General features: G+C 40.0%; 1 protein-coding gene across 2 annotated transcripts in view; it reads left to right on the top strand.

The window, feature by feature from the left end:
• The window catches only part of fcho2 (FCH and mu domain containing endocytic adaptor 2), a 58346-nt gene extending 32684 nt beyond the window's left edge, over nucleotides 1-25662 (top strand). The window contains exons 13-27 of one of the 2 annotated variants that reach the window (XM_080047348.1): nucleotides 894-954; nucleotides 1395-1570; nucleotides 5231-5255; nucleotides 6289-6333; nucleotides 7470-7512; nucleotides 7835-7920; nucleotides 12745-12860; nucleotides 13078-13207; nucleotides 16507-16618; nucleotides 18005-18160; nucleotides 19475-19607; nucleotides 20368-20567; nucleotides 20926-20990; nucleotides 21275-21439; nucleotides 22548-25662. In XM_080047348.1, the coding sequence (XP_079903474.1) occupies nucleotides 894-954; nucleotides 1395-1570; nucleotides 5231-5255; nucleotides 6289-6333; nucleotides 7470-7512; nucleotides 7835-7920; nucleotides 12745-12860; nucleotides 13078-13207; nucleotides 16507-16618; nucleotides 18005-18160; nucleotides 19475-19607; nucleotides 20368-20567; nucleotides 20926-20990; nucleotides 21275-21439; nucleotides 22548-22570 (1536 nt within the window). In that variant the 3' untranslated portion in view covers nucleotides 22571-25662. The remainder of the gene's footprint in view (nucleotides 1-893; nucleotides 955-1394; nucleotides 1571-5230; nucleotides 5256-6288; nucleotides 6334-7469; nucleotides 7513-7834; nucleotides 7921-12744; nucleotides 12861-13077; nucleotides 13208-16506; nucleotides 16619-18004; nucleotides 18161-19474; nucleotides 19608-20367; nucleotides 20568-20925; nucleotides 20991-21274; nucleotides 21440-22547) is intronic. The other variant, XM_080047349.1, reaches the window with a different exon arrangement.
• Nucleotides 25663-26743: the final 1081 nt, after the last annotated feature.

The following is a 26743-nucleotide window of genomic DNA, read 5'->3' as shown; positions in this document are numbered from 1 at the left end:
TCTTTTTATCACAATGAGCAAAGTAATATAATATAAATATATAACAATATTTTTTCACATGAACACATGAATTTTTTTATTTTTATTTTTTTTACTAGTATTGTTTTTTTTATGTATTATCCAAAGTAACATCCATACATTTTAAATGTGTGTTAACCCATAAGTTGTCAGAAGAGTCAGATAGCACCAACTAAGATCTCTCTGTGCGCACATGTTGACGTGTTTGTCCACATGTGTTTCCGAACAAATATTGTGTTCTCAGTTCCGTCCGTGTAACATTTTCCACAGCCTGTCTCTCAGTGGGGGGGTTCAGCTGGATAGGATCCCCGGATTAAATGATTCTCAGTTTATAAATTGTTGCAAAATGTTTCCACCGTGTAACCGTTCCCATGTTGTAGTGTAAATGTACATGCTGTAAACAACAAATGACGGAGTAATTATTTCCCTGTTCTATGTAACACCTTGGACACCCAGCCCGTGCTATATAAATGAACAAGGAACTTTTTACCTATTGATAAACTACACAGTCGAAACTGCATTTTTTTTGTTATTTGACACATTTTCTTGCGCCCAAAAAAGGTATGATAAAATCTCACTCTAAATGTAATTTGAACATAAAAAAAAATCATAATAAAGCTGTGCAAAATTTATTTAAATTAGTTCTATTTCAGTATATTTTAACTGCTCTACAAGTTACTTATAAAGGATAAATATTGAATTGAATGCATTTATTTAATTTTTACTAACTTATTTTAATTGAGCAGTGCAATAGACCCACCTACATTTCGTTGTATTGTAACCTGTTACTGTGCAATGACAATAAAGTGAATCTCATCTCATCTAATCAATGAAATCTGTATTTTTAAACGTGACTTTTTTTTCTGTTTTTCTAGAACGTTCCTCAAGTTGATGCAGAGGGTTTCTGCATCAGGCCGGAGGGAAACGAAAACGAAAATATCCTTTTTTCATTTTGTCTCGATGCTGCTCGGTCCAGCTTAGAACAAGACACATGAGGATTTATTGCTTTTTCTGTTCACACCCGTTTGCCTGTCACAAAACCAGGGCCACTGTGAAAATAAACTCTAGATGATATATGTCTGTCTGTCTGTCTGTCTCTCTCTTTCTCTCTCTCTCTGTCTCTCTCTCAAATTCAAATCGGCTTTATTGGCAAGAAAGTAATTTTTTTTTTTTGCCAAAACAAAGCATCTTAATACAATAAATTCAAATATTCAGACAATACACAATACATATATGAACATTATATACATTATTAACATTATATATTACTTATATACAGTTTGTGTGTGTGTGTGTGTGTCTCCCTCCCTCCCTCTCTCTCTCTTTTATATATCCATCCCTATTGTTCTATTTTCTCCTTAACTTCTTTCCCTCACTTGCCAAAGAGAACTCCTTCTATTCGTCCAGTGACTCAGAGGACGAAGACGAGCCCAGGAAGTTCAAGGTGGAGATCAAACCGGTCCAGCCCAACAACGGCACGCACCAGAGCCGCGCCACCATCGACCAGCTCAAAGCCTCCATCGGGAACATCACCCTGTCCCCTCCCACCTCGGTAACTGCTTTATTAAATATATACTTAAAGGTGCACTATGTTGGGGGCGCTCCGGTGGCGTATAGTGGATAGAGCGCGTACCATATCGGCTCTGGCCTTCGTTGCAGTGGTCGCCGGTTCAAATCCGACCTTTACTGCAGGTCATCCCCCCTCTCTCTCTGTCTCCCCATTTCAACTCTGTACTATCTAATACAGCTTGAAAATGCCAATAAAGTATCTAAAAAAAAAGTGCACTATGCAGTTTTAGTGGAGGGGATTTGTTGACATTTACACTTAACAGTATAGATTATTTCTATCATCATAAATCAAAATTATTTTGAGGGACCTGGAACCAAACTTAAGACTAGAATATGTGTGTAAACCAAAACTGTAGGGCTCTGCTGCTGTAAACAACAACAGTGAAACAGTAACTTTTTCAGATAGCTTTCTAACTTCAAACAGTGTTCCAGGGATCACATTTTACTTGTTTATTCAGTTATTAGGATATACCCGAAAATATGTTCAGTTCTCTGACACTCCCGAAAGTTACACAGTGCACCTTTAAATATACTTTATAATACATCGAGTACTTTAAAAAACTCAAACACAAACCTGTTGCTGTAGGTTTTCTTCTCTGCTTTTGCGACACTAGGGGGCAACAGGAGAATGTCTTAAGTCTTAACTCTAGATGGGAACACAGTCTATGAACTGTACTATCCCTCTTGTACATATCCAACTTCAGTCATTGTTTTATTGACATTGGTAAGGCATAGTAGGTTATGTGTCATTTACTTCCTACGCCAGATTGACTCCTGATTGTGTACCGTTCCAGTTTACACACGTTTCATGTGTTTGACTCTTTTTTAAGTTCAAATTCATTTTTGTCTCAAACAACCTTGGGATTTTTTTGTTCTTTCGTTTTTATTCTCTGAGAAAACTGAGACACAATCATTTCTGAGTTAAGTATCTGATATTGTTGGCCTTTGCTGAAGCAGACTCACACACACACACACACACGCACACACACGCACACTGCCCTCGTTGTAGGCACTTAAGGGAATGTTTCGCGGCAGTGGCCAGCAGGCTATACATACATATACATACACACACACACACAGACAGAGACACATAGACGGACACACACACACACACACACACAGACAGAGACACGGAGACGGACAGACACACACACACACACACACACACACACACACACACACACACACACACACACACACACACACACACACACACACACACACACACACACACACACACACACACACACAGCACCCAGTCTGATCTGTGACCTCAGTCATGGAGCCTTCCATTCAGGCTCTCCTTGTCCGCTCACCGTCACTCAATCTCTGAATCACTCTCGGGCTGCTCGTTGGAAATAGCTGCCGCCATTAAAATTTAAAACCACTACTGTTGGTGTTCAAACGTGTGTGTGTGTGTGTGCACTGAACTAGTGCTGTTGTAAATGCTGTTGAGAGGGCACGCTCGGTGTCACGGCATCTTTAGCTCGCTCCATCACCACCGTTTCTCTTCAGCGTCTGTGTTGTTTCTCCCTCAATTCTTTGTTTGTGTTCAGCCCTTTTGGTCTTATCGGAGCCCACTACTTGTTCTAGGCAGGACTATAGAACTAACTCTGGTTATTTATGAATACCTAATGTGGCTACTTGCTTAGTTTTTACACAGTTTAAAAAAAAAATTCCAAGCTAGGGATTTATGATAAAGTTAAAGTTGTACTACGTAACTATGTAACAGGAATTTGTGGTCTCCTTGTCAACTGCTATCGGTGTCTAAATAAATAGCCGAATAAGTTAACCAAAAAGTTTTAGTTTTTTGTCGGTAGTAATACATTTCCTATTTCACGTTACTAACTGAATGCCTGCGTGATTCTGTCGCCAATGTAGGGGGGCAGACAGTAGGGACGCAAAAATAGTTTTCAGAGAAGAAGTGTAGCCTAGTCACAGTTCAATTTGAGTGGAACAGTTATTGTGGACAAAACGCAAATGAAAAATAATATGTAAAAAAGTATGATAACTTATACTACTACTTATAATAAGAAGTAACTCTTTTGAATTGAAAATCTTACATAGTACGGCTTTAATGAGGCTAGTTGCGTGTGTGTGTGTGTGTGTGTGTTTGTGTGGCTGTACATACCAGAATAGTCATTAGAACTCGTTTGCATTTGTCTCTTTTTTAGTTTTTCACCCTAAAAAAATCTTGAATAAAGTTAAACACAGATCCAAGGTGGTGACGAACGTTGCATCATCTGGTGTGAATTATTGAGACATTTAACTTTACTTTTTTTGTGACTTTTCTTTTTTTTCTTTTCCCCTACTAGCGCTCATTTTTCTGTCTTTTTCATTTCTCCTCCTGTTGGACTCTCCCTCTGCGGTGTTCTCTTTATTGAAACAGCAATGGAAGTCGTGTGTGTGTGTGGCCAGAGAGAGCCGTAATTGAACCCATTTGCCGCTTAGCGCCTGTGGGACTCAAAAAACCCCTGGCCTCACAGCTCTACGGCGGTTAAATGCTTTTTGCTATGTTCCTTAAACCCATTTTGTTTCTTTTTCTCCCCCCCCCCCCCCCTACTCCCTTGACGACCCCCCCCTTCCCCTTCCCCCCCCACACACACACACACACACACACACACACACACACACTCACTCACACACACACACACACTCGCCTTCAACCCAGACTTTTTCTTTCCCTGTGCGAAAAAATTCTTTATTGAAATTGATGCTCTAAGTTTCCATTGGGGTTAGTGACCCCTCAGGAGTGTATCTTGCATATCTTGTTGTTACGCAGCGTGACATGGCAGATTTATGGCTGGGGGCTCTCTCTCTAGCTCTCTCTCTCCTCTCTCTCGCTCTGTCTCTCTCTCTCCGTCTCTCTCTCTGTTCTCTATCTCTATCTCTATCTCTGTATCTCTCTCTGACTCTCTCTTTATGTCTCTCTCTCTATGTCAACTTCTCTCTGTCTGTCTCCTTCACTCTGTCTCTCTCTCTCTCTCTCTTTCTATGTATCTCTCTCTCTCTCTCTTTTTCCCTCACTCTGTCTCTGTAGAGGAAGTTAGTGAAGTGTCTGGGGCATGCTCTCTGTGCTGTCCCTCTGACTGATGGCTGTATGGACTTTGACACAAACTTTTTTTTTTTTTCTTCACTGCTGAATTTCTTCACCCTAGGTTTAGCGTCTGGTATTTTTGCGAGTCCTGTGATTTACCGTCTTTAAAACTCTGAAGTGGAAGAAAAAAAATCCCCCTCGGCCGCTGGGAGTAATTAATAATATAGTTTTCTACCCTAAAAAGTTATTTTCTTCTCTCTCTTTCCCCCCCCCCCTCCACTTCCCTTTATTTTCACTGTGGGCTATATATTTGAAATCTTATATTATTGTTACATAAACACTATCAAAGGTTTAGTACCGTGTGTGACGTGTTTAAAAGGGAGTGTGAGACGGTTGGGCTTCCACAGAGGTCACACACGTCGTAAAAGAAACACGATGATCCTAAAAAATAAATAAAAAAATACTTCATTTCAAGTCGTTAAAAAATGTGTGTATTTTTTTGAACAAATTGAGCAACTGTCTGGCAAAGTAAAAAAGTTGAAAAAAATGTGTAGGGGGACAACTTATATATGTCTGTGATTAAATAAGGTCTGTTTTGTTTTGCAGGCACAGATGCGGAGGAACCAGTCCAGTGAGTATATATCTATTTATTTATTTATATATTTATTTTGACCTCCCTGTATAACCCGTGTGTTGCCCGGGTGACTACTGTGAAGGGGGTCGACTGTACAACTTCTCGGCTGCATTTTCTTTGGCCCGGGTTGTTTTTAAAGAGGTTGTCTTAAGAAAAAAGGGGAAAATCTAGAACGCGGGGCCAAAGCCAACACACCCCCGAGTTAAAAAGTAAATAACTGTTCTTTTTCTATGACTGTTTTAAAATGTGAGAGAAATGTGAGGGACGTTTCTCTCCTCCTCCCCCCCCCCCCTTGAAAACCGTTAGGAATAAGATGAATTGCTTAATTAGCTGTTTGTGTTTGGACATGTCAGAAATTATCTTTTCCATTCGGCAAAGCTGGCAAAGATTGAAGAGTTCAAGACACATCGTGTGTGGCGCGATTTCTTTGCCCAAAGTGCTTGAGAAATGCTTAAAGAATAAGTATACCTATAGGTCGTGTATCAAGCTGAAAAAAAAGCATTTCAAATTAATCCAGATTTTTTTTCATGAGTAAATACTTAAAGGTGCACTATGTATTTTCAGGCTAGGGGGATTTTTTACACTTGCAGAGCCTGCAGTTAGTTTACAAAAAAAATCAAAAATCTGAATAATACTAGATTATTTTGAGGCACTTGGAAGCAAACGTACGACATAGAATATGTTTGTAAACCAAACTGTGGGCCCTGCTGCTGTAAACAACAACAGTGAAACATTAACTTCTCAGGAAGCTTTTCTAACTTCAAACAGTGTTCTAGGGATCCAATTTCCCTGTGAGTAAAGTTTGTTTTATTCAGTTATGAGAATAGATCTTAGAAAATGTTCACTTCTCGTTCTCTGACACACCCAAAGTTACATAGTGCACCTTTAATGTTTGTCTTCCTTTCAAACATTGCCCTCACACACCGTTTTTGTACATAACCAAATCATTTTAATACTCACTCTGTAATGGAGTTGGGATCAATGTACAGAAGGGATTGCATTGATAGCTGTATACTCTACACACACTTAGGGTTCACAGGAGCACCTACGTTAAGCTCTAGGGCTCACAGCCTTGGTGAGTATGTTTTCACTATAGCAGTTATTCCCCCCCTATCCCCCTACACACACACACACACACAAAGCCCTAATCTCTGCCCTCTGATTGGAGCGCTGCAGCCAGCTGACACCCACCAGCTAACACCGCTGACACCGCATTCTCTCACTGCAAACTTTTATTTATTTTTTCTACGTATGGTTTTACAGTATATTCCGGGGTCCTCTCTTAGCTTTTGGTGCTACAGTGCTGCTTCAGGTTGCTTTTATATTTCTTTGCAATGTATTGTAACACTTTGTAAAAGGGGGAACAAAACAACAAGAACTGTCTAAATCATTTTAGTGGCAAAAATCGCTCCAAAAGTCCCCTCTTATAAAGTGTTACCATCACATTTAAATCGCACTTGAAAGTTAACCCCTTGCTGCAGTATCTGGGTCAGATTTGAAAGGTGCAGTGTTTTAAAAAAAATTGTGTTTTTCAGAAATGACTTGGTAGAAATTGAACATAATATTACTTACTATGTTTTAATTACTGTATAATCACATGAAAAACATCGATTTTTTATTAGCCTCCATGTTTATACAGCAGCACAGACTGGACACCTTGAACAGCCGTTTTTTTTATATAGAGTGGGAAATGCACTGTTGGAAGACGAAGAAGAAGTACTATAGAATAAATAACTAAATACATCTTCACCTCATCACTTGATATTGTGGAACAAACTTGAGGCTGCGATGGATGAAGCCATCTTTAGTAACTAGCTTCTTGTCCTTGAAGGGCCACCGTAGCTTCTGTAAATTCTCCAAACAGGAGGAGTTAGAAAGGGAGCGTTGCAATCAAGAACTAGTTGATGCCAAAATACACACTGCACCTTTAAAGCATAAAAACAGAAGAATATGATCTAACTCAACGCTTACTGCAGATATATATGTATGTGTCTTTTCTTGGAAAATGGTGGTCGAAAAACCTCAGTTTATATTTCTGGTTGAAGGTGTGATGTCGATTCAAACACGACTCTTCAAATGTCTTTGAATTCTCGGGGCGGTGAAAACCTCCTGTGTTGGGTTTTTGATTCAGTTTTTGAGTTGCCGTGAAGGTGTGTTTGCTGTCCGTGGTAAAAACCTAATTGTGTGTGTTTGTTTTCTCTCTCCCTTCAGGTGATGAGCTGGCGAAACCCAGAGTGCCAACATCATCATACGAGTACGTACTGCCTCGTCCGTATTACAGTTTACAGTATATCCAGGCTTTTTGAAATAGTCAGTTTTTGCGTTTGTGAATGTTTTTTACTCTGATATTAGTTTCTTTTCAGCTTGAAATGTAACAAAATTTGACTTTCTCTCTCTCTCCCTCGCTCCCCCTCTCTCTCTGTGTCTCTCTCTCTCTCTCTCTCTCTCTCTCTCTCTCTCTCTCTCTTTCCCTCTCTGCCCTCTCTCTCTCTACTTCTCCCGTCCCTCTCTATGTTTCTCTGTCTCTCCCTCTCTCCCCCTCTCTCCCCCCTCTCTCTTTCTCTCTCTCTCTGCAGTATGGCTAACAGCGACCTTCTGTCTCTCGACCCGTTCAGCCCGACTCACGCAGCGAGCTCTTCTCTCCCCATGACCTCATCCACAGGTAATCCCTAAATCAGATACACATCTCCACAATTTAAAGCTACAGTGCGTAACTTTTTCATATTAATGAATGTCTTGCTATCGCCAAAACATTTTGACACATTTGATTAAGCCTATATCAGCTCCACAAAACGTTACTGAGTATTTGTCAGTATGGCAGCGTTTATAAACTGGTGTAGCCCCCCACCCGACACTGGCACAGGAGTTCAAGAAGCGCACAAGAACTTTTCAGTTACGAAAGAAGTTACCCACTATAGCTTTAAGATTATACCTATTTTTTTATTAAAGTGTCCCTCAACAACAATGTGTTCGACCAATACGTGGTTACTGTCATATCGGCTTGCAGTCCAGCCAAAGCAATTCACATTGTTTCAGTTCATAAATTGGTCAATAATAATTGCGTGACTGGATTTTCATACAATAGTAAGGAGTTGGTTGAACATTTTTCACCTGTCTTGCAGCTGTTCATAAAACTATGGCTGCTCCTTCTTGTTCCATTCCTCCAATTACATTTTTTTAAAATGATCTCCATGACAAAAAAAAATATGTCGAAAAGACCAATGTTTTCTTGATGAAAGCGATCTGAATATGAAGGATTATAACTCAAAAGCATTCTGGATTTGACTCACTCGGTTGAGCCGGCGATCCGATTCCTTTTTATTTGCTCTGTCTGTTCCTTGATCTCATTATCTCTTCTCCGCTCCTCTCCCATTCGCTCTCTGTTCTCTCTCTGAGCTACTCAGTCAGAAACTAGCTTTTCCAGTCTGGGGCAGTCCCATAGTAATGCAGCAACTGACCCCTAACATCAACACAGTGTTTGACTTTAGGGGAATATAAAATGGCTGGATTTCTGTCTTAGTCTTTCTCAATAAATTTCCAATTTTACACAGCTTTATACTGTCTCTATTTTAATGTATTTCCAGTTCTATATTACACATTTAAAGGCATTAAGAAAAACTATATAAAAAACAGCATTCTTTGAACTGATGGTCTTGTTTGCTGTTACATGTAATTCATGATCATCAGAGGAACATTTTTACTGTTTCAGAAATATTTTAAAGTTCCTCGTAGCACCTTTTTAATATATTTATACCTTATGTTTTTGTTTCATATAAATCTACTATATTTTTCTACTTCCATAAGATACTTTTTTTTGTAAGTGTTTGTTTTCACTTTTCCTTTAAGGGTTTTTGAACCAGCACCCAGCCGTTGGCCGTTGATAGAGTGTGATTCTCAGGGCTTTCCCTTGCATGACACCAGCATTTAAACAAAGTGACATTAGCGGTGACCTGTTGCCTAGGTTAAGCGTAATCCACAGTTAATTGGCACCTAGCGGAGGTCAGCGGGTCACCTATAAAGCCCTCTGGCACGTATGTTGTCAAACACTGTCTCGTTAGTGTCAAGAGGTCTCGGCTTAGCAGTCAAAAGAGCAGCGCACAGTGCCCTGATTTAAGATGCGGTGATTGGGCTTCGAGACTTGCTCACTGCCTGATAATTCTCCCAGTTTACAGTGTATAACAGCATTACCAGCTCCTAGTTAACCCATGACACATTACAAACAAGCCCTGGTCAAATTACCTGTGAGGTTTTTTTGAAAGATTATACTCTGACTGAATGAGGCAGAGATTGTATGTCTGTATTATTTATTTAATTTATGTCTTTTATTGTATTTATTTATTTTGTGTTAAAGGTGCACTATGTAACTTTGGGTGTGTCAGAGAAGTGAACATTTCCTAAGGTATATTCTCATATGAATAAACAAGTTAGAAAGCTTCCTGAAAAGTAACTGTTTCACTGTTGTTGTTTACAGCAGCAGGGCCCTACAGTTTGGTTTACAAACATATTCTAGTCTTACGTTTGGTTCCAAGTGCCTCATAATAATTTTTGTTTTCATTAATGATTAATAGAATTATTCAATACTAAGATTTAAATGTAGAGAAGATATGTTTTGTAAACTAACTGCAGGCTCTGGGAATGTAAACAAATCCCCCTCCTCTGAAACTGCATAGTGCACCTTTGTGATTCCATTCATTATATATTCATAATTTTCTCTTATTTCTTTGTTATTTATTTTATTTTTTATTTTTTTATTTCAATGTCATTGTGTGAGTCTAAAGGACTTTTGTTGTTTTTATTGCTTTGATTGATGTGTTGTGACTTCTCTCGTTAGACCTTGCCTCTATCTTCCTTTCAATCCCTCCATCTCCACCTCCATCTTTTCTGATGAATGACTCTGACGTCTTTCTGCCCGAGGCATCAGGTAAAAATGTGTTTGCCCCGTTTGAAGATACTTGACGCATTCATCGAACTACTGTTTTTTGCATGGTTTTTAAGTTTCTCTTTATGAGTTTTCTTAACATAAAATAAGTGTGAGAATCAGACCGATTTATACACTTTAATAATTAGGATGTGTGTCCTTATGCGTATCTGAAATCATAGTCCTCACTTTGTAAATGTATTGCTCATACTAAGGAGAAAACATTTTAGAGGAACACCGAGCTCAAATGAATACAAACCAACAGCAAAATTATGAACGTATAAATTATAGTATATAGTGTTTGTAGTTTTGACACCTTACACTGAGTTAAGTTATCTTTATTAGTCAATTTACAAAAGACACATTGAAATTCGTCTTTACGCATACACACTCTCAAGTTACCACACTTCAGAGGGGCTCAGAGCGCAAGTTCAGCCATAGTACAGCGCCCCTGGAGCAGTTTTGGGGTGAAGTAGTGTCTTGCTCAAGGACACAATGATAGAGATGGTGGGCACCGTAGATGTAACACCAGCCGCCACTAGTTTTACTACTGGCACCCTCCTGTCCAGTGCCGGGGATCAAAACCAGCGAACTCATGGTTATTGGTCGGCCCCTCTTTCCCCAAGGCCATCCTACCACCACTAACACAGAATAGCTGTCTTTAGTGAGCAGTCCAATTAACCACAGACTAGCACTTTCAATGGCTACGTGGTTGAGTGTGAGGGTTCAGGCTTTCACTATTGTCACATGCTAACTCAGTCGCATGTCACTAGCTCTGAACATTAGCCAGTGATCTATAACTCATTAGTGTCATGCTAAAGGGGCGTTTGACCCATCTGCTTTCAAACCGAATGCTCAGCACGCCAGAGACCAAGTAGTGCTATTAGAAATCAGATAGTTTAGTTGCATAGGGACAATATGGAGATTTGTCACCATTGAATGATGTCTAAACCACATCTATACATATATATCTTCGTCTTCCAACATGTGCATTTCCCCAGGACACCTACTTTATAAAATGCATATTTTGCCGTTAAGTTTGTCCATTCTGTGCTACTGTAGAATCATGGCAGTGCAAAATAGCGGCCTCCATGGTGGCACGCCCCGCTCTTATGTAGATATAAAAGGCTCATTCTAAGGAAATAAAAGAAAAAAAATATATTTTCAAGCAATTATACATTATTTAAAACACACTTATGAACACTCTAATTTTGATAGGTGATAATGTGCTGCTACCTTTTTGAGCTCACGCTTGTATTACTTCAAAACTCATTGGTTTACCCACAATGCTTTGCTTTGCATTTGTCATGTTTATATCGCCTCTGTCCATCACTTTGCCTCCTGTCAGCTGAGACAGCCCCACCACAGCAGCAGGACAATCCCACTCCTCCACCAACTCTTCCCCAAGAACCACCCAAAGATGTCTCCTCTGTTCCCTCATCCACACCCTCTCCATGGGACTCTGTGGATAACCCTGTCCCAGCTCTGAAGCCACTACCAGAACGGGCCCAGAGCGCCCCCATCACCCTGCCCAGTGAGCCCATAGACCCCATAGACAGCTCAGCCGATGCCCCTGGTCCTCCAAAGAGCGGGGACGCCTTCTCCTCCACGTCATGGTCCCAGGGCCAGTGGATCGCCTTCAGTGATAACTTTACCCCACCGAGGAGGCCCGGATTGGGGCAAGGCTCGGGCTTGTCGGTGAAGGAGCTCCAGAGGATTCAGTCTGGAGCTAGAAGGCTCAGTCGATACCTGTCCGATGAGTCCGCTGACGCATACTGCTGTAAAGGGGCAACGGGCAGAGAAGATGGCACCAGCAATGGTTTCTCCGATGTCTTCTCTGGGATAACTGATAGAAGCAAAATGTTCAATGGTAACAGTATAAGAGTAGATAGAGACGCATGAGTCTGTATGCCTGAGGTTTGGAGTGTTTTGTATTTTGATTTACACTGAAAAAATTTATGATTTTATTATTTTTTTCCTCCAAATTTTTCATGAACTGAAATCAAAGATCTAAGAATTTCTTTACAAATGCAAAAGGATTATTTCTCTCCAATTTGGTTCACAAATTTCTAAAAATGTAAACAGAATTTGAGAGGAATAGGCCTAGAGAAATTCTTAGATCTTGAAAAAGTTGGAGTTAAAACAAAAGTGTTTGTTTGTATTTTTTTAGTGTGTTTTTCTTGAATCTTATAATTTTTATGTAAATTTGACAGTTACATATTTTTGAGTGTTTTCAGTTGCTGTTTTCTTTTCATTCTTTTTTTTATGCACATGTACTTTTTCTAACTTGCCGCCTGGTTTTGCAATGCGTTTGTATTTGAGTTTATTTTTGTGAAATTTTATTTTGGAATGTTTTGTTATTTTACTTTGGTTTCCTGTTAAGATTCCAATATTTCTAAACATTTATTTTTTATGATTTCTCCACTGATGGTCTTGATGCATGAGTTTTTATTTTTTGCATCTATTTGAATGAATGTCAGTTGCAACACATGTTTGGTTGTACCCTGATTGCCACACTGTTTAACCATCACTTTGCAGTCAGACTTTAACACATGCTTCTGTTTCCAGTGCCAGTACCAAACAGACCTACCACCCCTCTGACGGCTGGAGCGCTGGTGCCCCCACCACGACCCTCATCCAGACCCAAACTCCCCACCGGGAAACTCACAGGAATCAATGAGATTGTAAGTACACATACAACATCATCCCTTGTTTTATGCAACATTACATTGACTGCTGGTAAAATGACATTCTTTTATATAGCGAAATTCAGACACAAAGCCATTCAAAGTGCTTAAAGTCCCCCCCCCCCCCCCCATCTCTCTCTCCTCATTTCAACTCTGTGCCTAATTCAATCAAATAAAGGTAAAAAAAAACAACTGTTTGTCTTGTCTCTCTCAGGTGCGGCCGTTCAGCCCCCCCAAGCTGTCTAACGCCAGCCCCCCTCCCACTGCTCCGCTGGCCCGGGCAGAGAGCTCCTCCTCACTGTCCTCCAACGCATCACTCAGCGCAGGCAACACGCCCACAGTCGGTATGACGCCTCATCTATCTATCTACCTACCTACCCGTTATCCACTTTTTTCTTCGGCTCCTCACCAACCTGCCACGTACCCTTTTTGTCTCTGCAACACAATGTGCTGGTTTCCTCACTCCTTACCTTCCTTCATCTTCTCTCTCTCTCTCTCTCCTCTCCTCTCCTCTCCTCTCCTCTCCTCTCCTCTCCTCTCCTCTCCTCTCCTCTCCTCTCCTCTCCTCTCCTCTCCTCTCCTCTCCTCTCCTCTCCTCTCCTCTCCTCTCCTCTCCTCTCCTCTCCTCTCCTCTCCTCTCCTCTCCTCTCCTCTCCTCTCCTTCCTTGCCTCCTTCCTTCCTTGCCTCCTTCCTCTCTTGCCTCCTCTCCTCTCCTCACAGGAGCCGCTCACCCCTCCCTCTCCTCCCCTGATCCAGAGCTCCTTTTCTTCTCTTCTTTCTTCCCACTAAACCAAAGTGAGTTCTTCTTCTGCCTTTTCCAACAAAAAACACCTGTTTCCCTAAGACACACCCCTTTCTGTGATGCTACAGTTATATTAACTCGACGTCATTGTAAATGAGGGTCACCCCTCAATTGGTCTCTCGAGGATAAATAAAAGTTTAATGAAAAAAAAAATGAAATATTCTCTACTATATTTAGGCGAGACACTGCAGGTGAATTGGGTAAAATGTGTATCTTATGGATATCATCATGAAACCTTGCCAGTTGATTACTTACATTAAAACAGTTATTTTAGATGTTTCATTTTGAAAATCTCAAAACTGACCAGTGCTTGGATAAAACTATGTTCTTGCCTGTTGTGTCTCACCTTAATACTGTTGCTAAGACTGTCATATTAAGGGCATCATGGTCAGCTTAGGGCTTTACCTGCCACCATCACACTATCACAAACTACCTTACAACTGTGCGGATCATCATCTTGCCTCATACAGTCATATGAAAAAGTTTGGGAACCCCTCTCAGCCGGCATAATAATTGACTCTGCTTTCACAAAAAAAAAGATAAAAGTGGTATGTCTTTAATTTACCAGGAACAGCTAAGTACTGGGATGTTTTCCAAACAAAGATTTTTTGAAAAGCAGTATTTGGTTGTATGAAATGAAATAAAATGTGAAAAACTGGCTGTGCAAAAATATGGGTACCCTTGTGGTTTTGTTGATTTTAATGCCTGTAACAGCATGTAAAACTGATGACTTTAAACGCAAAGTTGGTTGGATTATGTTGTTAAGCCTTGAACCTCATAGAATTGTCTGTTTAATCATGAGAAAATGTATTTTAGGTGCCTAAATGCAAGTTGCACTTCTCTTTGACTCTCTGCTGAAGTGAAACAGAATGGGATCATCAAAACAGCTCCCAAAAGATCTGAAAAACAAAGATTGTTCATTGTCATGGTTTAGGGGAAGGCTACAAGAAGCTTTCCCAAAGGTTTCAATTGTCAATTTCGACTGTAGGGAACGTTGTCAGGAAATGGAAGGACACAAGCATAGTGGCAGTTAAACCCAGGCATAGCATACCAAGAAAAAAACAGGAGCGGCATAGGTGGAGGATTGTGAGAATGGTTGCACACAACCCACAGATCACCTCCAAAGACCTGCAAGAACATCTGGCTGCAGATTGTGTATCTGTACATCGTTCAACAATTCAGCGCAATTTGCACCAAAACATCTGCTTTTTATAAAGACCAAATAACTTAATTGTTGTCTCATCAGTCCAAAGCATTTTCTTCCAATATGAAGCTTGCTTGTCTAAATGAGCTTTTGCATACTCCATGCAACTGTATCTGTGGCGTGGGCGCAGAAAGGGCTTCCTTCTCATCACCCGGCCATACAGATGTTTTGGTGCAAATTGCACTGAATTGTAGAACCATGTACAGACACACAATCTGCAGCCAAATGTTCTTGCAGGTCTTTGGAGGTGATCTTTGGGTTGTGTGCAACCATTCTCACAATCCGCCGCATATGCCGCTCTTGTACTTTTCTTGGTCTGCTAGACCTGGTTTTAACTGCAACTGTGCCTGTGTCCTTCCATTCCCTGACAACGTTCCTTACAGTAGAAATTGACAATTGAAACCTTTGGGAAAGCTTCTTGTAGCCTTCCCCTAAACCATGACAATGAATAATCTTTGTTTTTCAGATCTTTTGGGAGCTGTTTTGATGATCCCATTCTGTCTCACTTCAGCAGAGAGTCAAAGAGAAGTGCAACTTGCATTTAGGCACCTAAAATACATTTTCTCATGATTAAACAGACAATTCTATGAGGTTCAAGGCTTAACAACATAATCCAACCAACTTTGCGTTTAAAGTCATCAGTTTTACATGCTGTTACAGGCATTAAAATCAACAAAACCACAAGGGTACCCATATTTTTGCACAGCCAGTTTTTCACATTTTATTTTATTTCATACAACCAAATACTGCTTTTCAAAAAATCTTTGTTTGGAAAACATCCCAGTACTTAGCTGTTCCTGGTAAATTAAAGACATACCACTTTTATCTTTTTTTTGTGAAAGCAGAGTCAATTATAATGCCGGCTGAGAGGGGTTCCCAAACTTTTTCATATGACTGTATATACATTCATATACTCTCTGGGTCTGCTTATCTCCTCCGTTCTTCTTCATGCCTTTTTATTTTGGCATAAAGAGGACGATGTGTTTATAGCCAAGCTGCCGTCGTTTGAGAAGCGGTGTGAGACACCAGCAGGTAAGGTCTGGGTTCATACTGGAGGAATGTCCTCTGTGTTCCTAACTGAAACTAACAGCAGTCTGCTGGATGGGCTGGGAGGACTACTGGATATACTTAATGCTTTGCAGTGATTGTGTTTGTCATTTGTCATTCACCCCTGTTCCCACATTTGTCTTGATTTCAACAGCATCAACTCTTAACATTGTACAGATTTTGGTTGTTAAAATATTGAAGTAATGAATGATTTGACTGTTATATCTTCTGTTGACTTCAGTTTTTCTAATAATACTGAATTTAAACTAAAGCAAGCCGTGGCACGACTTACTCAACAGCAACATAAAAGCAACCTTATTTCTGTCTTAGTTTGAAAAATAACAGAATGTACTGATATGCAATGTACGAATGACTGACTTTGTGAAATGCAATAATAACAATAATACAGATATCCCTAGATGACATAATGCATCTTCTTTGCATGATCAAAACCTTCTTCCTAATTCAGATGTGAGCCTCGGAACCCCGCAGCAATAAAAGTCCACAGCAGCTGACTCAACAACAACAGTTCCTTTTTAAAAAAACTCTCTCTTTCTGTCTCCGTTTCTTTCTCTGGATCTTTTCTCAGGGACGTCCCGCGGGCCCAGCCCTGTGACCCTGGCATCCCTGGATGCTTTGCCCATAGCCGTGGCCTTCACAGAGTCGGTTAATGCGTACTTCAAAGGAGCTGATCCGTCTAAGTGAGTCTCACATGACCTCTTGCCCAAGCTCAAAGGCCCACCGACATGGACCTGCACGCAAACACATTTTTGTTCCATATTTGAACTTGTTAAAGGTGCACTATACAGTTTCAGGGCAGGGGGGGGGGATTGTTGACATTTGAAGAGCTAACAGTTAGTTTACAAAACATATTAACTCTACCTATAATTCTTAGTATTGAATAATTGTATCATCATAAATCACAAAATGATTTTGAGGCACATGGAACCAAAACGTAAGAGTAGAATATGTGTCTAAACTAAACTGTGGGCCCTGCTGCTGTAAACAACAGTGAAATTTTCCTGTGAGGAAAGTTTGTCGATTCAGTTATAAGAATATACCGTAGAATTTTGTATTTCTTTGACACACCCGAAGTTACATAGTGCACCTTTAAACTGCAACACATTTGAAATTCTATTAGTACATGGTATATTGGTTATATTGCACGGCCCCAAGCCCAATTCTACAGTCAGTCAGTTGAGTATCTCTCTCTCTCTCTCTCTCTCTCTCTCTCTCTCTCTCTCTCTCTCTCTCTCTCTCTCTCTCTCTCTCTCTCTCTCTCTCTCTCTCTCTCTCTCTCTCTCTCTCTCTCTCTCTCTCTCTCTCTCTCTCTCTCTCTCTCTCTCTCCCTCCCTCCATGAGTGGAATGTTTTGCGTTAAAAGTGTGACACCATTCTTTCAGAGTGGATAACCTACATAGGGCAGATTATCGTCTGGGGCAGTGAAAACATACCGCCTTTTATTGGTTAACTGCCGCTAAATTGCTGCTGTGCAAAAGGCTTATTTTCGCAGGGATTAGCCAATGGAACATTTCATAAGCAATGCGGCGGAGACACGGTGCGAGGGTGAGGCCCGCTGTGCGCAACGTTTTACCACCGCAAGACATGGGCCGGGGTAGAAGACTATTCTACACCCTTTAAATTACTGTTAGAAATTGTGCCCCCAAGCTATAGAAGCAGACAGATGAATGTATTGAGAAGTTTTAAACCTGTGCTCAGCCTCAGGCAAACTGGTAAAAAGATAAATTGCTCACAAGAAAATTTTGATAATCGACAGATTTTTTGAGCTTTTTTTTTGTCTAAATGCCAGAAATACTCTGGTTCCAGCTTTTTAATATTAGGTTTCTATACTTTTTCTATTTGTGTCAATTATTTTTGAATGAAATAGACAGGTTCTTTCCAAAAAAAAAAATTTAATTATAAATGTTTTACTGATACATTTTTATTATTATGGTTTACAGCTCATGGAAATCCAAAATCCAGAATCTCAAACTATTAGAACATTTCTTTTTTGATTGGTCTTGTGTAGTAATATTCTAATATTTTTAGACATAAATTCCTACTCGTGTGGCTCTCTACATTCAACAGGTGCATTGTGAAGATAACAGGAGACATGACGCTGTCCTTCCCAACGGGCATCATCAAGGTTTTCACCAGCAACCCTTCGCCGGCCGTCCTCACATTCAAACTGAAGAACACCAGCAGACTGGAGCAGATCCTGCCCAACCAACAGCTACTCAACAGGTCAGGCCTACAGTTACAACCATCAAGCAAACATATAATGCAAACCTGGGGGCACTCATGGCGCTCACTTCTCTGCATGTCCCCTTTGCCCCATTTCAACTCTATCTCTCCAAATCTGTTTAGTAAAGCAAAAATGCCAAACAAATAATCTGTAAAAAAATATATATATAATGCAAACAGACTTGAAAAAAACGAAATAAAACTAAAGGTGCACTATGTAACTTGGTGTGTCAGAGAAGTCGACATTTTCTTAGGTATATTCTCATTGCTGAATAAACAAACTTTCCTCATAGGTAAACATTGGAACCCAGGAACACTGTTAGAAGTTAGAAACGTTTTAAAGGTATCTACTGTTGCTGTTGTTTACAGCAGCAGGGCCCACAGTTTGGTTTACAAAAAAAATTCTAGTCTTACGATTGGTTCAAGATGCCTCAAAATAATTAGATTTATGATGATAAAATGATTCAATACCAAGAAAAAGGGTTAGAATGAATGTAGAATATATAAATATGTTTTGTAAACTAACTGCAGGCTCTGTGAATGTAAACAAATCCCCCCTCCTCTAGAAACGGCATAGTACGCCTTTAAGTTGATTGAGTCTTGTGTTGACTTGTCAGCATTGCGGTTTTAGTGAGAGAGAGGAATCGGCGACTCGATGATACGATTGAGAGAACGAGGGGAAATGAAAGAACTGCGTCAGCGAGAGGAAATTCAATTAGTAATCTGACATAAACCTATCATTAAGCCATCGGGAGGGGGAAAGGATTTTTCCAGCAGCCAGACGTTAACAGCCAGGTTCTCAACAGCCCCATGGCTCTTCTGAAATACCTCATGCACCTAAAACAGCAAAGAAATAACCAAACCCTCATATAGCAGCTGCTTCATTTAAGGACCATTTCAGACAGATTTTAGCTCTCACCTCTTCAGTCTCTGTTAAAAGGTGATTGAAAACGGCAATCTTTTATGCGACCAGTTCATATCCGTCACCAAAAAAGTATAAATGTGTCTTGGTCTGGTTCCTCTCAGTTATCCAGAGACCACATGGGCCGGGGTTAATTGAATCACATGGAATTTCGTGATGTAGTAGCTGGTTGGATGTTTACCAGGGTCATTTTTTCCAATGCTGTTGGGAGCTTTATTACACACAGAGCCAAGAAGAGCAATGAATAATTGAGCCGCTGATTATGCATGCGTGCGTGTGTGTGTGTGTGTGTGCGTGCTTGAGTACCTACGTGTGTGTGTGTATGTGTGCGTGCATGAGTGCCTACATGTGTGTGTATCTTCCTGACCAACTGTTTTTTTCTTCTCATCCAGTGATCCTTCCCAAAGCGACTCAAATTCCAAGGACTTCTGGTTCAACATGCAAGCGCTGACGTCCTACCTCAGAAAGGCCTTGGAGCAGAACCCCTCAGCTTCCTACTATAACGTGGACATCCTCAAATACCAGGTCAGTGCGCCAACGTCAAGAGCAGACAGCACAGCCCGGTCCAGATCAAATAGAAGTCAGGTTAAAGAATGCTTTCCAAAAACACACTTCGCTCCCACCGTACCTGAGAAGGAAGCAAAAAAAAGAATAACAAGTATTTTGAAGGCAGAAGTAGGCCTATAGGACGTTCATATTTTATTTTATAATCTGAAATTTGACTTTTTTTCAGATATGGTCCTGAAGCCCTGTGCAACTTTATTTATTCCATAATATCTCTATCAATTATATGTATATTATATATTGTTGGTTTTGCTTGCAACACAGCCTCAGTCTTAGTCTGGAAATCCAGAACTGTCGCTGGCAAATTTAAATTTGCTCCGCATACTGGTCTGGGCACGAATCATTGGAGCTCATTAACTATGTCAGAAAAAATTCTTACTATCTGATATGGGTGGGCCGGAGCCCTATGTATGGGGCTATGGGGCGGGCGTAACCGGATGAGGACAGTGCTGCGCCGTCTAAGTTGTGATAGTAAACAACAAAGATGGATGCAGATACGTTGTTTGAAAGGGGTTTGGCCTAAACACTTAACGATTTTGAAGACCACACTCAAATCTTTCATTATCAAGAAAGATGAATTTTCTGTTTTGCCAACCGACCACGGCAAAAGTTTATTTTACCAGTTAACCCCGCTGTTTGCTAAACGAACGGGGCTAAACTGAAATGTCCTTGGAGTACCTTTTAATTTGGACAATTAAGCAGCTGTCCTTTTTGCATTCAGGTGATGTCTGATGGGATCCATTCCACCCCCCTGAACCTGGCTATTTACTGGAAGTGCACGCCCATTACGTCAGACCTGCGTGTGGACTACCGGTACAACCCAGAGTCCATGGCCTCTCCCGGGCCGCTCACCAACGTACAAATCCTGGTTCCTGTGGATGGAGGAGTCACCGGCATGCAGTCTATCCCCAACTCCATATGGTAAGATACGGCGCCTGTTAAAGGTGGAGTCAGCTAGCCTGAAAAATTCTTGTCAAAATCACTTTTTGTCAAAATTTGTGAATGTCTCACCATCCGCTACCTGTCGTCTGTAAAACAAATCCAGTGTTAATACACAACCTAGGCTCTGTAAAGGGACATGTTGTTAGCTAAAGAAGGCATCTTTTGTTTTCATACTCTTTGGTTACATACTTGTTTACAGAGCCTAGGCTGTGTATTAACAATTGCTGCCTCAACCTTTAAAATCAGCAGAAGCCCAGAAAGTGTGGAGTGCTGAAAATATTTTTATCTTAGTCTAACGGCAACAACCTAAAGTGTTATTTCCGTTCTCTTATTTTAGGAATTCAGAGCAGAACAAGTGTCTGTGGAAGCTGACAGACATCTCGGAAAAGTCTGAAAATGAAGGTAAATAATAGTTTATTTTCTTTCTCAATTATAGACCAAAATCTTACCTTTAGATAATGTGGGAGCTGGGTCAGTTTGTGTAAAGTGTGTGTGTGTGTGTGTGTGTGTGTGTGTGTGTGTGTGTGTGTGTGTGTGTGTGTGTGTGTGTGTGTGTGTGTGTGTGTGTGTGTGTGTGTGTGTGTGTGTGTGTGTGTGTGTGTGTGTGTGTGTGTGTGTGTGTGTGTGTGTGTGTGTGTGTGTGTGTGTGTGTGTGTGTGTGTGTGTGTGTGTGTGTGTGTCTCCAGGCTCCGGGTCCCTGAGGGCAAAGTTTGACCTGTCAAACGGGCCGTCCAGCCCCTCCACGCTGGCGGTGCAGTTTATGAACGAGGGCAGCACTCTGTCAGGAGTGGACATGGAGCTGCAGGGGGCCGGGTACAGACTGTCTCTCAACAAGAAGAGGTTTGCCACAGGTACGTGTTACTCTTGGTTATCTTTACCATGGAGTATTATTCATACGTTATAACTTTATTCTCGTAATATTGAGCTCTGAGTTTTTTCCTTGAAAAATTACGACTTTTTTTAGTTAACCCATTGATGACTATGGCAATCTAGGATGCATGTCCTTAATGCCTGAGGGTTTTCTGAAAAAATAGTACGAATTGTCAAGTCTACCAAAACCTTAATATCTAAGCCTATGTAGCACATAGAAACATGAAATAAAATACATTTAAAAGTTAAGGTTCACAGGTTTTATTTAAACATGCTCCCTTAGCGCTTACAAACCAACAAATATTTCTAAAAATCGTCAAAATTAGATGAATTAGAAAATTATTAAATATTGTTAATAAATAGATGCAATGTGTTGTGTGATTTTCGTCAGTAGTCTATAGTAGACCTTGATTCTGCGCACCAAACACCACTAACTGTTCTGTCGCCGACATAGCCGGCGTATTTTTTTAAATTATTTTGTTTTATTTTTATTTTTTTTGATTGACGTGATTTTCGGCAAACCACACAACTTTTGGGTGGTCTTAAAAAAATCAACAAAACCCACCTCGTGTATTTGAACCAATGACAGTGCATTCTATGCTGGGAATGCCATGAAAATTAGATAAAGTAACAATGCTGCGCGACGCAGCATCAGGCAGGAGAGCCAATGTGGCATCGCGCAGCAGCCGTCATCAATGGGTTAATAATTATTTTTGGCCGGCTGTGGCGAAGCGGGTAGGGCAGTCGTCCACTGGGTTTTAGGGTCGGTGGATCGATCCCCCGTCTCCCCCCGCCACATGTCGAAGTGTCCCTGGGCAAGACACTGAACCCTAAATTGCTACCCATAGTTAACTTGCACCCCTGCGTGGTAGCTGCTGCTATCGGTGTATGAATGTGTACAAAACAATGTAAAGCGCTTTGGGTCTGTGAAAAACCAGGGAAAAGCGCTATATAAGTGGAGTCCATTTACCATTTTTTTTCCCTCAACGTGGCCCCCAACTGTCCATTGTACATCCTTACATACTATATACTCCTATATTTTAATGCACCAACATCTCAAACTGTCTTGTCGTTTTTTCTTTTCTCCAGGACGTTATATGGCAGATTGCTGAGGCGACCCACCACTCTGGCTTTCAAAAAAAATCAAAAATCTCGCTCGACACAAACGTTGACTTCCTGAACCCTCCGGATCCATCCCCCAGAACAGTCAAGCTTTCTCCTGGGAGGGGAAAGGAGCGAGAATCTCACTACAATAAAACAGCACTGAGTATTGAACACTGTTTAAAAAAAGAAGAAGAAAAAAATAAAATAAAACGGAAAATGAGCTTTCAGGAAATGTGTAGATATGAAGTCTAATAATGCTTTTCCGAATCGATTCACTTTTTGTATAGTCAAAATTTATGGATTAGATATAAATCTATATTGTATTTGAAATCAAAAAAAAAGGAAAAAAAAAAGTGCACTAACAATCTTTCAGATGCTCTTTTTTCCTCTTGTATTATTATTATTATTTTTTTTTTCAAGAAGCCTATAAGGAATATAAAACAAAATCATAACTGCGTGGAAGAGAAGAAAGAAAGGTTTCTCTTTCTCTCCATCCAAACTGTAAATATTAACACTGAATATTTTTGCTCAACCGGCTCTGACTCAACTATTGAATTATCGGTATCGTTACTGATTTTTCTCTTTCTCCTCCTCACAATTTGTCTTTTTTATTTTTTTTGATCATGTGCAATGCAGCAAGGAAGGTAGAATCTATCTTAAACCGTACACTCACACACTCTTGGCACAAGCGCGACGACTATGTTAAGATAACATAGAAGTGCTTTCAAACACAGATGCAAAAAAAAAAACAGAAACAATGCGACCTCCGTGCCTCTTCTTTCACCGTGGCAAAAAAACGTGAGTCAACCCACATTTGGGTTTTCCAGATTTAAGCTACACTTCTCTGTGGTAAAGTCATGGAGTTTTTTTCATAATTTTATAATTTTTTCTACATGTAATTTCCCGTTTCAGTCATGGCCTTTCTTTGTATTCTACATTTTGAAAGCAACCTCATTTGTATTCTTTATACAAAAAAACTGCTCAGAAATTTTGACCGTAAAACATTGTGTCAAATCAATGCTTTGAAAAAAAAGCATGGGGCATTCCCCCGATTCACCTAGCAGCCTTTTGTTTTTTAAACTGGCAGTGTTTTTTTTTTTTAAATCACACTTTGGTGCCCGATTAACTACGAATGTGCCTGAATCTAACTTTTCTCTAATCTTTTCTGTATACTTCAGTCAGTGAGAATAGCACCAACAATGTGCCAGTTGTACGTTTATTTTTTTACTCCTTTATTTGGATGTTGAAGGGATTTTTTTTTTTTTTTTTTTTTTTTTTACAACCCAAAATGTCTTCCAGAGAAAATGAATGAGTCATTGTAGCCTTCTGAAACCCAGTTAGATCATTGACATTTGTGTTTTTATATCTCGTCTTTTTTCTAGTCGACCCTGAACCTCTCACTCACTCACTGTGCAGTAGACCATGTAAGCACAATATAAGGCCAAATGAAATGATTTAAAATGCCTTATCACAACTACTAGACCCTGAGTTAATCCAGTGTTTACTGACTGTGACACACAGCACTGCCATGTGCCCTGTGAGAGATCCTGCCTCTCGCCCCAGTGCATGCTGGGTAAAGCTTTAGCCTTCTGCAACTCTTAACAGCACAAGTGGGTATAGAAAACGAACAGATGATGTCTTTTAAGGTGCTTCGAGGAACTTTAAAATATTTCTGAAACAGTCTCATTTTTCCTCTGATGATCATAAATGACATGTAACAGCAAACGAGACCATCAGTGCAAAGATTTTTTTAATTGTTTTTCTTAATGCCTTTGTTATGGATAAGCTCACCAAGGAATTACAGCTGGCGTAGTAAAAACACTACCGCATTTGTCCAAAGGGGGTGCAAGAATTAACAAAAAAGTTCCTCGTAGCACCTTTTAACTAATGAAATGAAGGGCTGATGATGAAGGGGCTGTTGTACTTCTTGATGGAGAATTGTTTTGTTGTTGTGTAGGACATGTTTTCATTTGACCTCAACCATGTCATGGTCCTACAGTTGGTTAATGTGTTGGTGTGTTGACATGTCTGGAAGCTGTGATTGGAACGAAAATGATGATGGAACCGTTTTTAGTGCTGGAATTTCATACGCTGTGCATCAACTGACCTCTCCGATAAGATTTCTGCAAGTAACCTTTTTACATCTGGCTTATTTTTTACTGTCAAACGTGTAAAAACATGTCTCAGTGTAGTTTTTGAACTGACGGGGTTTGCAAGTGATAAAATGTCCACACTTGCCTGATCTGACGTTTCTCTCGGAAACTTACCGGTCAATTGATTTGATTTCATATCTGGCCTTTGGTGATTATTACACGTAATGACCAGTTGTTTTTAATGTTTTTAACGTTTTGTATGAACCTTTTTAAGTACCAGGCTTAAGACTCAAGCCTTAAAGGTGCTACGAGAAACTTTAGATTGTTTCTTAAACAGTCTCGTTTTTTCTCTGATGATCATAAATGACATGTAACAGCAAACGAGACCATCAGTGCAAAGAATACTATTTTTATATAGTTTTTCTTAGTGCCTTTGTCATGTGTATGCTCACCCAGGAACTACAGCTGGCGTAGTAAAAGCACTTCCTCTTTTGTCCAAAGGGGGTGCTAGAATGAACACAAACTGAAAGTTCCTCAGAGCACCTTTAAGTTGTCTCTTGATTTTTTTTTTTTTTGTATCTCGCTGTGAACTAATCAGCCAAATGTGTTGGAGGTAGCAAAATGAATGAGTTTACATAAAATCCTAGAAATTCTAACAACAAGACCAGAAATCAACACGTCGCTCGCTATGTCTTTTCCTCTTTAAATATTCATATCAGTGGTGTTTCGTCGGATGAGCCCAATGCATAAAAAAATCAAAAAAAGCACATTGATTCTGTAATTGTAGTCCGTATTAGCAAGCTGGTTCTTGCTGTCCCTACAACACTTTTCAAAATAAACTTTACAAGGCTTTTTTTTTCTCCACTTTCAACATTCATTCTGTCTTTATATGTTGTATTAAACAGAGTTTAAATAGAGAAAAAAAAATTGTGTAAATGATTCTCATAAATTGTACATTTTTACCAATATCTCAGCCACTTTTGTGTCTCTACTTTATGATTTATCATTGTGCCTGTATTAAATGTGTAATATATGAATATATACAAATATATTAAAATGACTAAATGTGTTCTGTGTGATTTCTTTGGACCTTTTTATGTAGAAGATTTAGTAGGAGGTTAGCGGCGTGGCTCTCTAGCGGGCTAATGCCTACAGTATGTCAGTCATTTTATCACTCCAACTCTTTGGTCCAGACTGAAATATCTCTATCAATAATAAATTGATTGACATGAAATGTTTGTTCAGCTCTTTATGGCTTCAGAGATGGAGCTCCATGATCAACAGAACAAATTATTACATAAATAATATATAATATCATAATATCATAAAATAGAAAAATATCTACCCTACTTTGAACATCAGAAACATGGTATCTTACTGGTCAAGATGCATGCCCTACAGCGTAACCGTTTTAATTTTGACTGAGGACTTGTTGAAGTGTATTTCATATACTCTGTGTCCACGTCTATCTCCACTATCAAATATAAATATTCCCTCCAAACGATCTATTAAAACACACATATGTTTGTATGATTGATTTATTGATCGTAAAGCCGCTGTCAGTTTGATACAAGCAGTTTGTCTAAGTCCTTTAGCAGGTATAAATTCCCTGTGAGTTTTGTGTTAACAGTGAATGGTGTTCATACTTGTGTATTGCCAGGGGTGGTGGTGGAGGGGAGGGGGGACCAGTTGAGTTCTGCTCACCGAGTGGAAAATGTGACAGATGCCTTTGGATGAGAGTCTGACGTTTTTTCGGGGGCTCTGAGTTATTCTAAAGAGGTCTTATGGGCTTTTTAGCAGTGAGGAGAAAGGAATCCATATTAATGCAATAAACTTACACCATCCTTGTTTGTTCAGATGGTTTTCCTCACAGGGCCAAGAGGGAGATCAAATGGACACATCAATTATAAATTGTCCATAAATGTTACTGATGTCGGGGCCCTGCTCTGTGGACTGCAGAATAACTCAAGTCTATGGCTCCGGTGGGGCCTTTAGACAAACATTACTGTGCTGGTGAACTGCTCCCTCTCTGCTGCTATACCACTGTTTCACAGAGTCCATTCTGACGTCCAAAACTCTCAATCGACA

The sequence above is a fragment of the Ammodytes marinus genome (genome assembly GCF_949987685.1).
Source record: "Ammodytes marinus genome assembly, chromosome: 18".
NCBI lineage: Eukaryota > Metazoa > Chordata > Actinopteri > Uranoscopiformes > Ammodytidae > Ammodytes > Ammodytes marinus.
Note: the sequence above shows the minus strand (reverse complement) of the source record. Positions and strands in the feature narration are given on the sequence as shown.